Raw genomic sequence first — 15,179 nt, forward strand, 5'->3', positions numbered from 1 at the left:
AAAGGGAGACCCAGTACAGGCAGCATGGGACTGAGGCCAGTTAGTACCCAGCAGCAGCTGGGATGGGCTGGATGTAGAACCGGAGTCCCTCCTGAAGTTCGCCTGTCTGGTTCTGCCAGCTGTCCCTGGGTGGTGTCTCCAGGACTGTCCAACCTGAGAATGTTGCATCTCCTGGTCAATCTCAGGTTTGTCAGCCCGTGAGGTGCTGCCCCTTCCCCAGCATCAGCTGTCGCATGATGACAAGAAGTACCTTGGTTTGGTGGGAGGGGAAGCCTAGGGTGTCCAGCAGAAGGCACAGATCCACGAAAATGTGATATCTGGGATGAGCTAGAGGAGAATCTGCTCCTCACAGTGCCAGAGCTGGGCTGCCAAAAGCCGGAAATCACCAGGCAAAGATGTCTGGACTCCCACACCCTCTGCCTAGTGCAGGCTCCGGTGCTCCAGGAAAAAGCTTGGGCTTGAGACTTTCTGGGCGGGCCACCCAGCTTCCCGCATGAGGCAGACAGAAAGCAACCAGAAAGGCCTCTGGAGGTCAGGTGCAGGGCGGTGGGAGCAGGGGATTCACTTGAGCCCCACCCATCTCTTTATTGTTGAACCTTGAGAGGCTCTTGCTAAGTTGCTCAGGTTGCATGATACATGGACGCTGAGAGAGGCTCAGGGAGGGAACAGGCTGGGAGCAGTGGCGACTTCGGGGACCCCAGGCTCTCCCCATCTCGGGCCCCATCCCCACACCGCCGGTGCCAGACGTGGGTGTCTCTGGCGGGAAGGGTTGCTGCCGCCGCCGGACGGACAGGGCCCCCTGCTCCCGTCGGCCTGGTGGTGTGGGCTCTACGGTCTGCACCTCCTCCCCTCTTCAGCCTGGCTGTCTAGGGGCCTTCCTGTCCTATGGCCCCCCCAAGAGGGTCACCGCCACGCTCCACTGGGCACAAACAAGAGACTACACGGCCGCCGTCCCGCAGGCAAAACTGCGGGTTCCCGCCGTTCCGCACCCGGGCAACCACCGAAGCGCGCTGGACAAACTGGCGGAAACCGCGCTCCAGCCGCCCCGCCCCCCGGCCTTGGGCCTCCAGGCCCCGCCCCTCCAACCGGGCCCCGCCCTCCAGGCCCCGCCCCTCCAGCCTTGGGCCTCCAGGCTCCGCCCTTTTTGCCCCGGGGAAGGCAGCTGGACCGGAGGCCTCCCCTGGCGGCGCTGGTAGAGGAGAGGTGGGCGTCTCATGACGAGTTGGAGTCCCACTGCCACGCGCCTTGAATGTCCATCTTTCACAGTGTCGAGCTTCAGTAAGGACGCCACATGTCTAATGCCGAAAACAATAAACGTGGATCCTAACCTTTCATTTTCCAGTGAAAATTCTCTAGAGGGCACAGGAAGAAGGCTGAACGCGCAGGGCGCCGAGGGCAGGGCGCCTCGCGGCGACGGGGGCCCAGGCGAGGCCACCCCAAAGGCAGCTGTTTGCGCCTGTGCGGCCGCTCCCCAGCGCCCTGAGGCTGAAGTGGATGGAGGCGGTGGGCGCAGCTACCCAAGCCCAGCAGCCCGGCGCCGGCTGTGGCACTGAACGTGGAAGCAGGCGTCCTCGTGCGGGTTAGTCTGCGCCCCGCCTGGACAGGGTCTCGCTGAACTGCCTGGGCACGGGGCTGCCTTTGCCATCTTCCAGCTCCAGCCTCCTGGATTACCGGGATTACAAGCATGCGCCATCAGGCTTGCGTCCAGGCAATTTTGAAGAGTTCGAACCTCTGGGGCCTGCACTCACCTGTAGAGCGCGTACAGGGCAAGTAGCACTGCTGGCACGTGCCTGTGGTCTTCCCGTCACTCGAGGCCATGGGAGGAGGATCACAGATTCGACCCCAGCCTGGGAGACTTAAAGATTTATTGAGATCCTATCTCAAAAAAAATGAAAAGATGGGAATGTGGCTCAGTGTGAAAGCCCTGGGTTCAATCATCAGTATTACCACCAGCACCCTTTTCATATACATTTAGGCCTCTAGCACCAAAATAAATGGACAGTAAGTTACACTGTATGAAAAACTTATGATACATATTGTTTACAGAACAGTGGTGGACAAGAGTTATTTTAGTTTTTTGAGACAGGCTCTTGCTGTGTAATTTAGGCTGGCCTCAAACTCTTAGAATCTTCAGGCCTTGGCCTCCTGAGTGCTGGGACTAAAGGCTTAAGGCACCACATGTACCTGGCAAACAGACTTCAGACTGGTAGCCAGAAAAGGATGGAAATGGAGGATCACGTTAGGGAGACAGGCACAAACTGGTCAATCAAGTTAATTTTTTAAAATTAAAAACGTGAACCAATTACTTCATCTTAGGCCTGGTGTTACCTGTTCAAACATTTTAAAAATTAGTTTAACTGAATTGCTTTTCACCTCTGCGAGCTTTCTGCCTTGTCCTACCCTTAGACCAGAGCCACAGGAAGACCTGGCACTTCCACCCACAGGAAGCTCAGGTGAGAGAGGAGTGTGAACTCTAGCGGAAAGCAGGGGTGTCAACCAGAGGCTTGTGCAGTTGTCACATGGCCAGACTTTACAGGCCTCCTGGGTCTGGGAGTGTATGCAGAACAGCACCTCTGGGACAGATGCCCTGCATGGGCAAGATACCCCCTCCAGAAGCCCAGGACTGGATGGTTATCTTGGAGGTGGACAGAGGCACAACAGCCATGAGATCTTGGGCTGCGGCAATGTTCAGGCTAGGACTCCCTGCTTCTTACCTGCTATCAGGCAGTCTCACCACTCCCAGGGACTGTGACTTCAGGAGCGCTGAGTGTGGGATAGCAGACAGCACAAAGCAGGATCATCAGCCCAGGCAGTTCAGGCAGAAGTTGATGCAGCCACATGTCCAGGGTACCCTGGGGAGGGCAACTCTGGGAGATCTGAATGGCCAAATGAAGCTGCCACCAGATAAGCTGTAACACAAGCTCTGCTGAGAGGACTACTGCTCCAGCGGACGTAGGGGTGGCCACACATCACAGCTGAGCTGCCTGGACATCCTCTATCCATCCCCACCATACTTTACACTGCCAGTTTCAGGACAGAGCCTTCTGTAGGGTGAAGACTGAGCTGGAAATGGGCAACCATGTCTTTGGGGCTAGTCTATGGCAGCATCCACACCAGCCGCTCTGGATCTATGCCCCTGCTCACCTGGGATCTGGGTCAGCCAAGATGGCCACTGCCCAACAGTGTGAGCAAGGTGGGGAGAATCACTGTGGAGGGCAAGGAGGGGCAGCTGGTGCCTGTCAGCCAAGCGGATGAGGGATGGTAGGGCCAAGGACTGGGCATTCCCCCAGTATGGGTGTGGCTATCCATGGCTCTGGAGCTGTAGCTTCAGTCGATGAGGCCTCCAGGACCTGTCAGCTTATGGCCCTTAGCTAACAGGCTCCTGTCATTATGCAATTTTTTGTATTTATAAAATGGGGGGGGTGGAGGTGAAAAACCCAGAGGTGTGTCCATACTTGTAGTGGGCCAGAAGGAAGGGGGAGGGGTCTTAGGTAGGAGAGAAATGAGCTACCAGGGACAGGAAGGGTCAGAGTTAAGCTGACACCTCAGTGTAAGACTGTGACAGTTAAGAGGATTCTGAAGGTATCACTAATAAGACACTTACTCTGCAGTGAAAAGGTTTAATTTACAGTTACCTTTATTTTAGGTCAACATTCAGACATATAAGACGGAGATCACCATGCGAAACCATCAGAGCCCTGCAGCCTGGTCCTTGGCGTGCAGGCAAGAGTCTGAGTCAGCCAGGGCTCCGACAGCAGCTTGCACCCCAGAGTGACTGGTTTTCAGCAGCAAGGTAAAACCAGTGCATGGACAACTGCTTTCCGGGCACTTGCATTTCATTTTTAAAAATAGCATATATATGCTTCAGTGTAAATTCCCTCCCCCATCATTCAGGTTGAAACACTGCCCCATTTTATAGATCAAATCTCCCAAACGCTGCCTGCAGGACCCTTGGCTCAGCCCTTCCTGGAGTATATGTTGCCTCTGCCCCTTCCCAGGACTGGTCAGCATCGAGTCCCTGCCCAGGCTGCCCTTCACAGACAACCTTGCCACTGATTGCATTTAGTGCTCAAAAAAGTAGTTTCAATGTTTCAAGGAAGAGGAGGCTTTCCAGACACCTCCTTTCTAGATTTCCCATACCTTTGGGTCAGAGAAGCAGGACAGAGCCCCCAAGGATGGACATGTTTGTGACAGCCACAACCTGAAGGTCCAGTGCTGATGGGGCCTCAGCCGTGCTTTCAGGCACAAGCACTTTTTGCACACAGTGGCTCAATTTTCCACTGTGTACCTGCTGGGAGGACCCTACCCCACCCAACTTGCCAAGAAACCAGAGTTACTTGAGAGCGAACTTTATTGTACTTGTCGCTTAGCCACTGGACAGCAGCATGACAGGCTTGCTGCATGATATATACATATACACATATGTACACACAGACACACACCACAGCCCACACTCACAGCGTATGACAACGCAAACCGTGCTTGTGAGTACAGTAAAGATGTAGCTCTTGCCAATTCCACAGGAAGATGATTCATGAGCAAAATATAACAGACACAAGTTGGTCCTGGGCCACATGGGTTCACGGCACAGAACACTGGGAAAGGAATGAGATCAGTCACTTGGTACGCCTCTCACAAACCCTCTCCATGGCAAGGTGTGCTGAGGGCCCGTGGCAGGAGATCCACCCAGTTCTGCCGCAGCACCTGGACCCTCTACTGACAGCCTGCGTGCCAGGGCCACCATCTCTTGAGACAGCCAGGTGCACTGGTGGATGTTGTCCAGCACAGGGCTCCCCTGAACAGACTGCCATGGGCTCAGCAGGACCATGGGCACTGCTGCCAGCAGAACTTGGTGTCAGACAGCTGGAATACTGACATTTTGTGATTCAGGGTCTTTCTTTGACTAGTGCTGGAGGTCAAGTCCAACAACCGACGACACTGAGATGAAGTTTCTGGCCAACTACACTGAGTGCTCTGGTTTCTTTTTCTAACAGGTCCCACTGGGTGCTGGCTATATTAACTGAACATCAGAGAACTAGGAAGGCTCATGAACAGTGAGCAGTAATATCTAAAGCAGTTTAAAAATAGAATAAAGCCAAAAGGAAGACAAGAAAAGATCACATCACTATGCAGAAACAGAAATCTACACAGCAGCAGCAGCTCCCATGAGATGGCCTCACAGGTTTCTCCCACATTCTTCCTGCACCTTAGAAGTGACCAGAGTTGCCAGGACCCTGAGGGACACCTGTGGCTGCGACAGGCTTCCATGCATACGGCTGTAGCACTGTCCAGGCAATATACCCTGGCACCATCTGTACCCTGGGAATGGATGCCTGCTATGGCCATCAGCATAGGAATCTGAGGAGAGCCAGGGGTCATTCTGATTTATTAGCACTTGGACAGGAAGTGGTACAAGCTGACTCCCCAAGACTCTAGTTATCAAAAGGGCCAAAACCAGGCAGGCCTAAGACCAACACAGTGAAACACTGAAGAGCGATTTGCGTCAAGATCAGGTGGTGGGAAGGAGTCCCAACCTTGGCATTCAGAGTTATCCCTAGCTGGGCCTTGGGCAATCACTGTCATCATCCTGACAACTGTCGTGTTCATTTTCACACATTCTACATGATTTCTTTAGCTTTACAAACTCCACAGGACACAGGAGTTAAGTGCTGCTCTCCCTCCGAGCCACTACCCAGGGCTCTCCAGCTGAAGAGCTACCTGGCCGGGGTCCCTGGGACAGGAAGGAAGAGCCACAGAGCTACAGTCCACGATGGCTGTTCCTGCAGCCCCCAGCCAGGTCATCACACTTTTTATTTTTCTACACACTGAACCTGGTTTCTGGCCATTATGGGGAAGAACTACTCACTTTCTACTGATCTCTAGGAAGTGACAAAGGTTGACAGGTGGCCTTTCTGCAGAGTCCCTCACTGCTGTCATACTGGGGCTGGCCCACAAGGTATCCACTGTCTCACCTCCTGTTTCTAGGCAGGCCCAACAGTGTTATTTCTTACCCTTCCACAAGGTCTGATATTACCAAATTATTTCTAACAAATCGTAGATGAATGTTCTCCTAATGTCTTCATGATCATTTTAACGAGCAAAACAGACACACACATTCAAGCACCTGGTGCTGGCAACCAACAAGCTCCTGAGGGACAGCAGCTGGGGGCTGCAGTGTCACTGTGTTCTAACTAGGACAGGCTGGGGACTTCCAACCAGTGAGGCATTGTGAAGCATGTCAGGTTTGTCCTCCCTACCTTGGTGTCCCTTCCTGCACTTCCTGTCACCCTGACCCTCCTCTCTAGATATGCTGGTGAGCTGGGGCCAAGAATCAGCAGGCGGGGTGGGGGGGAGGGAGGGAAAGTAGCCTTCAGGGGTACACAAGTCACCTGGGCCATGGAGTCTCCATGTGAGCCTTCTTTTCCTCCATCTCTACTGGAAATTGAGAGAATGCCTGGCACTGAAAGGTCTGTAGGAATAAAGCCCACTGGAGTCTGGTCTAGCACAGGCAGGTAGATTCGGGAGAGGGGGTTCCAAACCTTGGTCAGTATGGGCACATGGTTTGCATCTCCTCAGCTTCCTGACCTGAGGCATTACCCACAAGGTGTGGGGCACAGAGGGAGAGACTGACTGCTAGTGGTTTACACAGTGGTTTGTGATCCAGCACTAACCTTCCAGGTTGGCTGATGAGCTGAGGCATGACTGCAGCCTCCCTTGGACCAACTCTCCCGAGGCATCTTGGTTCCAGATGCCTCCCACCTGGAACCCAATATTCTTGCTCTGCTGAACCATGGAGGTAAAGAAGGTGGGGATGGGGGTAAGGAAGGGCATAGACGGGACACCACACTCTGGCAAGCACAGAGAGGAGGTTGTCAGGGGCCACAGACCTACACAACACTTCCTAGGCACAAGCAGCTACGTGCCATCAACCACCTGGGCTCACAGACCCTCACACTATGACTAAGCAGATGCTATCACCTGCAGTTTCCAGAAACTGAAAAACAGATTTAAAAAACAGGTAAGTCTGAAGGAATGTGGAGTTTGAACTACAGAAGAGAGAGAAGAGACTATGGCCCCATCAATCCAGTTGTTGGCTTGAGAAAGGTACAGCAACAAAGACAAACGACTTTCCCCACACTGGTGAGAGAGACACCTCTAAGGATAGGAACCTCGGTCCACATGGCAGAGACGCAGGCTAAAGATGCTGTGCCGAGCACAAGTTCACCTTGGAATGGAGGTTTCTTGCTTTCCATAGCAGATCTATCCCCTGAAGAAACTTCACCAAGAAGCCAAGCAAATAAGGTGCAAACTGTGTATAACACAAACATTGCTAAAATAACTATGATGCTGGTGGTACCCGGGAGGATTTGGCCCACTTCCTTTTCCAGCCAGAGATCAGTGCCCTGCCTACAGCCTCCAGGCCAGGGAGCAGAGTGTGAACCAGTTCCCACCTTGGGACACCAAGGTCAAGGAGATGCAGCTCTACCAGGCAGCACCTACCTCCAGTCCTGGTGGGCACCAGGAAGCAAGGGGAGGCCTGTTGTTTCCTAGCCCAACTGGCCAGGTAGAACCTGGCAGCTGTAGTCAGCCCTTCCTGGACCAACCTGACTGGAAGCCCCAAGGCAGCTCCACTGTCCAGTTAATGAAACTAGGCCGTGGCATGTCCACAACACAGACACTGAACATAACCCATACATGCTATTAAAAAAGGAAAAACAGAGAAGACCGTAGCTACACTGCCTTAAATACTGCATGCTACGCACTTCATGTATCGAGGATTGATGGATGGGTGGGAGTAGAGGAGGTGGGAGGGGCCTGACACGGCCAGGTAGGTCAGCAACTCCTCCCTATCTCGGTGACTACAGTTCATGATTCTAAGGTTGCAGTGGCTGGGTGCTGATTCATCCTCTAATCACAGCTTTTCCTGAACTTAGTTGAACCCGTCAGTATGGTAGCTGGGATGGGAGTCGGCTGTGAGCTGGGTGGTCTCTGTGGCAGACGCTGGCTGTATGACGATTGGTGTGTCTGTGGCCTCTGCAAAGCAAGCAAGCAGTCTCATCATACAAGGGCAGCAGCTACACCATCGGCCCATCAATGGGGTCCTCGAGTCACAACACATGGCCACCTGGACAGATGCTCAGGGGAGAGGCTACTTGGTGACCTCCACCCAGTACACTTTCCTCGGTAGCCTCAGGTCATCACCAGCCCTCAGCCCTCCCCACCTTCCGTCTGCCCTCCCCACCTCTTCTCCCTCAGATCTAAGGCTACCACAGTTCATGGGCAGGGACAGATCCCTGCACCTGCTTTACCTCAAGTGTCCATGTTCACACCTCAACAGTCCCAGCTGCCACCACAAACACTCGCGGCACAGTGTCAGTGCCCTCCTGTTTGACAAGACAGTTGACACTGTTCAGGGCCCATGCCAGCTGTGCCCCACACACACAGACGGTCCTGGGGCAGGAACTCACCCCTCTCGTCAGACTGCAGCTGGGCCTCCAGGTCCTCAGGGGACACGTAGAATTCAGTCTCTTCGCCCTCAGGGGCCTTAGGCTTACACTTCCCACAGCAGCAATTAAAGCAGCAGCACAGGCAGCAGCAGCAGTAGCAGCAGGTGAGGAGGCCACAGAAGACAAAAAGGGCCTAGGGAGAGAACACTGCACTGCATGGCCTCCCAAGATCCCACAGGACACCATGCAAGGGACCTCCCTAGACAGGACAAGAGCTGCGGAGGGAACGCTCCAGGCTACGAGCATGCTTTTCAGATGAGGATATAAAAGAAAAGTCTTTCAAAGGGACAGCAGGAGACTGAGCAGTAATTTTATAGATGGGGGCTTGGGCTGACCATTAAGGGTAGGTATGGGCTTGCTACAACTAAGAATCATGGGATAATTCAAACTTGGACTTACTATATACAGTAGACAAATAAAAAACAAAAAAGTTAATAAAAAACAAAACAAATGATGGATGTCAAGCGTTTCTGATGTTAGATTTCAAGGTATCTTTCCATTTCCTGACAACAAAGTCTAAGCATGTCATCCTGAAAAGGGCTGTTTCCTCCCTTTGACCTTCTTAAGTACTCAGAGACACACGAGAGAAACCCTCCTGGTACAAGTGGCTCAGCATGGACCTTGCTGGATGTGTGCTGTGCATATTGGCAGCGATGCTAGCTGCGATTTCTGCCCACTGCACAGAAGAAATAAGAGGACTGCTATAGCCTGAGACCATATCTTATAGAGTGTGGAGCGTGTCCGCATCAATGCACTAACCCTTTTTTGTTTTTTGTCTCACTGAGTAGTTCAGGATAGTCCTGAACTCACAGCAATCCTCTTGCCTCAGTCTCCCAAGAGCTGGTATCATAGGTGTATGCCAGGCTTGCCAGGATCCCTTAGTGTCTGCAATTCTACTAGGCATGAATAAGTACCTTAGTGCCCTCAGGACTTGGGAGCTTGCTGCCCAGTCCCCTCCTCACCTTGGCCCACCAGCTGGAGAGTACAAAGTAGGTGTTGACGTTCTCTTCCCCAAACTGCTCAGCCACGTAGAGCCCCAGAGAGCCATACTTGTCATAGATGTTTCTTTTTGTGGCATCCGTCAGAATGGCGTGGGCGTTGTTGATCTCCTTAAACTTGTCTGCAGCCTCTGGATTATCAGGGTTCTTGTCTGGGTGATATTTCAGGGCAAGTTTCCTGCAAACCAAAACCATTTCCTGGTTCTAACTTGTCTGGCATTTCATGTTCATCCACTGGTGGGTCCAAAACAAGGAATACCTACCCATTACCATCTCAGCGTCCAACATTTTAGAGGTCTGATGTCAGGGTCAAAAGAAAGCTGCAATTATTTCAGGGTAAATCCACTCTCTCACTCTACCTTCAGAGGCGAGTCTTTAGTATTGAGTGCCAAGCACAGCAGATAGAACTCACTTCTGCTAACTTCTAGCAGCGCAAAAAGAAACATTAACACTGATCCCACCACCCCAATCGCCTTACTACATACTTGCCAATAAAGCCATAGGTAGGGAGGGTGCAAAAATGGGACCTTAGAATGCTTCCAATTGGACAATTTTTTGTTTCAGTTTTTGTTTTTTGGTACCGAGAATCCAACTCAGGTCCTTGTGCTTGCTGTTTTGCATTTTATTTTATTTTATTTATTCTGTCTTTTTGAGATAGGGTCTTGCTATGCAGTTCAAGATGACCTTGGGCTCCCTTTGTAGCCCAGGCTGGTCTTGAACTTGCAAACAATTCTCCTGCCTCAGCTTTCCAAGTGCTGGGATTACAGGAGTGTACCACCATGCCCGGTTTGTTTTGCCTTTTTTTTTTTTTTTTTTTGGTCTTTTTCCTTTTTATCGGTACCAGGGATCGAACTCACGACTGCCTGCTTGCAAGGCAGGCGCTTATGCTGCTGAGCTAAATCCCCAGCCCCTGTTTTGCTTTTTAAAATAGGATCTTGTCACATAATTGAGGCTGACCTCAAACTCCTAGTGATTCTCCTACCTCAGCCCCTCAAGTGCTGGGATTACAGGTTAGTGTTCCCACACCTAGCAACACAATGCTAACAACACAGGTACATGCCTGTAATCCTAGCATCAGGAGGTTAAGGCAGAGGGACTACTGCAAGGCCAGTCCAGGCTACAAAGCAAATTCAAAAATAGCCTGAATTACATAGTGACACCTTGTCTCAAGAAAGAGAGAGACAGAGAGAGAGAGAGAGAGAGAGAGAGAGAGAGAGAAAGACAGAGAGAGAGAGAGGAGGAAGGGGAGGGAGAGGGAACGAAGGAAGGAAGGAAGGAAGGAAGGAAGGAGGGAGGGAGGGAGGAAGGGAGGGAGGAAGGAAGGAAGGAAGGAAGGAAGGAGGGAGGGAGGGAGGGAGGAAGGAAAGAGAAAAACCAGTGGAAACACGTGGGTTAGAGATGTGTATGTGTGTGTGTGTGTGTGTGTTTTATACTGAGGTTTGCATTGAGCTACACTCTTTTATTTTTTACTTGGAGGTAGGGTTTCATTAACTTGTTAAATTGTCCAAGCTGGGCTCAAATCTTGAACCACCACTCTTCTGTTTTAGTCTCCTGGCTAGAGTGCTGGGATTACAGGTTGTTTCATCATGCCCTTTTAAAATTTTTCTGAGATAGTCACTAAGATGTTAAGATTGGGGTTGAACTTTCAGTCTTTCTATTCTAGAATGCTACCAGACATGCCTGGCTTCTAATGGCTGAATTCTTGAAATTCAGTCTGAAGACCATGACAGACTACAGACTGTCAACAATGTAAACATGTGCTCTTAACCCCGAAAAGCTCTGGCTATCTCTTAACAGGAACTGTACATAACTTTAACATTTGAAGTGTTCAGTTTTTTTTTTTTTTTTTTTAATTTTTTTTTTTGGTCTTTTTCTTTTTTATCGGTACCAGGGATCGAACTCACGACCGCCTGCTTGCAAGGCAGGTACTTATGCTGCTGAGCTAAATCCCCAGCCCCCAAGTGTTCAGTTTTTGTTGCTAAGAGAACACTATTGCCATGACAGTTATAAGCTCTAAGGGGCACACCATGCATACAGATACACGAAAGAACCATTACCAGAACCTCCCTTTCACCAGTTCTTGAAGGCTTGTGTCCTGGGAGGGCAGAGGGTCTTGCTTGGCCACTCACCGATAGGATTTCTTAATGTCATCTGAGGTTGCATTCTTGTCCAACCCGAGAACATGGTACAGTGATTCTCCAGAGGTAGAGAGTGAACGCTGCCTCTGATCTGCCATAGTAAGTTAATCTACAAGAGAATAATAAAGGAAAACGTCAAGTGCAGGTAAAAATTCCAAGTGCAGAGGTGACAGAGTGTATTTCATATATTGTTTAAAGCAAAATTAATTAATTAAATTCAATTAAAAACTCAAGTTGGGCATGGTGGTGCACTCCTGTAATCCCAGCACTTGGGAGGCTGAGGCAGTAGGATCATTACAAGTTCGAGACCAGCATAGGCTACAAAGTGAGCGCAAGGCTAGCCTAAACTACACAGAGAGACCCTGTCTCAAAAAACAAAACAAAACAAACAAACAATGGCTTATAATGTGTGCAAACAGATTCCAACCCATAAAGGAGCAACGTACAGTTCCAGCTGGGTATATGTGTATATACTGTATACAAAGGGGTACAACACTGCTACCCAGCCAACATGCTGGTACATTAAAGATGTGCACTGCACTCCCAGAGCAACCTTTCCACACAAAGTACAAAGAGCCAGGGCTCTATGGGCCTCAGTGGTAGTGTACTTGCCCAACAACCTAGCATCCATAAGATCCCAGGTCATCTGCAACAGTCTGAAAAACAAACAAAAAAACTGAAACAGAAAACTCTAGAAAGGATGGCCAGAAAGCTTAAAAGAAAATGCTAAAGAAACTCTAGAAAGTCAAATTTTACACAACATGGGGAAAAAACAAAATAAATGAGTAAATTTAAACATCAATAATGAAATTCAGATTAGGTACGGTGGTACACACTTGTAATCCCAGTACTCAAGAGGCTGAAGCAGGTGGATCACCACAAATTTGAAGCCAGCCTGGGCTACACAATGAGTTCACCACCCTGAACTACATAGCAAGACCCAGTCTCAAAAAAGTTGGGAGGATGAGGCAAAAGGACTGAAAGTTTGAGTTCCTCCTGGGCAAATGAGTCAGATTCTACAAATAAATCAACAGAAAGGGAAGGGGAGAGGTAAGGAGGGGAAGGAGGAAAGAAAAGAGAAGACATTCAGAGTGAAAGACTTGGGTTCAATTCCTAGAAACACATTTCCAAATAACATGGAGTTTAAGGAAGAAATCACGGCCAAACATGGTGGTGCATATCTTTAATCCATGCATCCTGAGAGGCTGAGGCAGGAGAACTGCAAATTCAAACTCAGACTGGATTAGGATTTTCACTGTTGGTTTTCCCTGGGTCTCAAGTCTTGGATTCTAACTGGAACTATACCATGGGCTTTCCTCAGTCTTCAGCTTGCTAACTAGATTGTGGGACTTAATTATGTAAGCCAACTTCTAATGCTGTATCTATCTATATCTATACATCAGGGATCAAAACCAGGGCTTTGATCATACTGGGCAAGCACTCTACCACTGAGCTATATACACTCCCAGTCATAAATTTCCTTTTAGATATATATATATATATATATATCAGTACTCTTTTCAGGAGAACACTAATATGACATATTCATCAAGACCCTATATAAAGCTAGAAAACAGGGAAAAATCCAGACGAAATGGAAGGAGGAAATACCAAATGAAAATAACAGGAAAAATCACAATGAAAATGTTGAGAGAACTTGAGATGGAGCAGGGTGGCCTTCAGGAAAGGACTTAGGTAGGATTCCAGTTGCTGCCTAGAATGAGCCTTGGTTCCTTCTGCCCTCTGCCCACAGGACCTAAACTGATGGTATGCTGTGTCTAAAGACTGAAAATGTGTACCAAAAAAAATTCTCTAAGACCTCATCCTATATATCTCTTCATCTAGTTGTTTTTATTTTTTGGTACCAGGGATCAAACTTGCGACCTTGCGCTTGCCAGGTAGGTGCTTACACTGCTGAGCTAAATCCCCAGCCCTCTAGTTATATTCTTTTTTTTTTTTTTTTGTCTTTTTCCTTTTTATCGGTACCAGGGATCGAACTCACGACTGCCTGCTTGCAAGGCAGGCGCTTCTGTCGCTGAGCTAAATCCCCAGCCCCTATATTCTTTAAAATATTCTTTGCAATGAACTGATAAACGTATATCCCTGAGTTCTGTCAGCTCTGTAGCAAATTAATGGATTCTAAGCTGGAGGTTGTAGAAGTCCTGACTTATAGGCAGCTGGTCAGAAGTACAGGAAAACCTGGGGCTTGTAGCTGGCAGTGTCCAGGACTGTGCTTGCCCTTGTGGGATGCTATCTCCAGGAGGACAGTCAGAACCTAATAGGATTGGATCATACCTAGCTGGTCAGTTTACTGACCACTTAGTGTATGGGGAGACACACATGTGATCATGGAAGTCTCTACTAACTGTTTAAAGTATATGAGAAACTGAGTTTATTCTTTTCTTATATCGTTAGACAGACTGACCAAAAACAACAAGAGAATGGAAGTCAGCAACATGTGCAAAGAATTCATTGCAATGATTATACAGGCATGAAGAAGTGAATATCCCAGACAACTACCTGCCAAGAAATTGGGAAAGACAAACAAAACAGACCAGTACCTTGAAAATACAATTTACTCAAACTGACACAAGATAAAGCAGAAAATCCAAATAGCCTTGTATGTTAACAAAACTAAATGTGTAATTTAAAAAAAACTGTTGCACAACAAAATTACAGCTGGGTATGGTGGAAACCATTGTAATCCCAGCTGGGAGGTTACAGCAAGAGAACTCAAAGTTGGAGGTCAGCCTGGATAACAGTGACTCAATGAGGCTATCTCAAAATTTAAAGTAAGAGAGAGAGAGAAAGAGAGACAGAGAGACAGAGAGAGAGAGAGAGAGAGAGAGAGAGAGAGAGAGAGAGAGAAAGAAAGAGAGAGAGAGGGAGAAAGGGAGAAGGGGGAGAGAGAGAGAACATGAAAACGTGTGCACGCGAGCACAAGAAGGGCTAAGGATGTAGCTCAGTGGCACAGTACCTGCCTGGCAAGCATGAGGTCTTAAGTTTGATCTTTGGTCCAAAAAAAAAAAAAGACTGTTATGAAGATTTTATTTTTTAATTCTAGAACCAGGCACCTCGATTTCATAAAATGTAACAAAAGTTTTAAGGGTGAGAGTAAGGATGTAGGCTTCACAGACAGAGGAAGGCTTGGAAGTTTAGTAGGGGCCTAGAGAATGGGTCTGCAGATGTTCAATGGGTAAAGCTTGGCACCTCTCTGCCTTCATTCCTGCCTCAGCCTTCCAAGTACTGAGATTACAGGTGTGCACCACCAAATTCAGCTGTCTTTGTTTTATAATGTCTCTTACCTCAAAACTCTGGATCAGCAGGCACATTAACCACACATGTTCACACATGTTTGTAAGAAGGATATTCAAGGTTGATTATACCTAGTTTACCAAGACTGGCTTATTCTTCTTCAAAACTGAAGGCACTAAGAAAGAAGTAACCAGTGTCTTCTTCAGGTTTTGTGGACTCCTAATCTCCAGTTCGTACAACATCTAGTTCCAGACTCACTGGAGCACTGGTGGCAATGTGTT

General features: G+C 49.0%; 1 protein-coding gene across 3 annotated transcripts in view; it reads right to left on the reverse strand.

The window, feature by feature from the left end:
* Positions 1-3,619: 3,619 nt before the first annotated feature.
* Dnajc5 (DnaJ heat shock protein family (Hsp40) member C5) overlaps positions 3,620-15,179 on the reverse strand; it is a 49,743-nt gene continuing 38,183 nt past the window's right edge. For 2 of the 3 annotated variants that reach the window (XM_003462787.5, XM_013144589.3), the window contains exons 2-5: positions 11,635-11,752; positions 9,470-9,683; positions 8,469-8,640; positions 3,620-8,034 (exon numbers count right to left, since the gene is read on the reverse strand). In XM_003462787.5, the coding sequence (XP_003462835.1) occupies positions 7,931-8,034; positions 8,469-8,640; positions 9,470-9,683; positions 11,635-11,741 (597 nt within the window). In that variant the 5' untranslated portion in view covers positions 11,742-11,752 and the 3' untranslated portion in view covers positions 3,620-7,930. Of the gene's footprint in view, positions 8,035-8,309; positions 8,385-8,468; positions 8,641-9,469; positions 9,684-11,634; positions 11,753-15,179 lie in introns of all 3 variants that reach the window. The other variant, XR_216143.4, reaches the window with a different exon arrangement.

Source organism: Cavia porcellus, unplaced genomic scaffold (genome assembly GCF_034190915.1).
Source record: "Cavia porcellus strain 051 isolate PalLab524CR breed Dunkin Hartley unplaced genomic scaffold, mCavPor4.1 scaffold_5, whole genome shotgun sequence".
In the NCBI taxonomy this organism is placed as follows: Eukaryota; Metazoa; Chordata; class Mammalia; order Rodentia; family Caviidae; genus Cavia; species Cavia porcellus.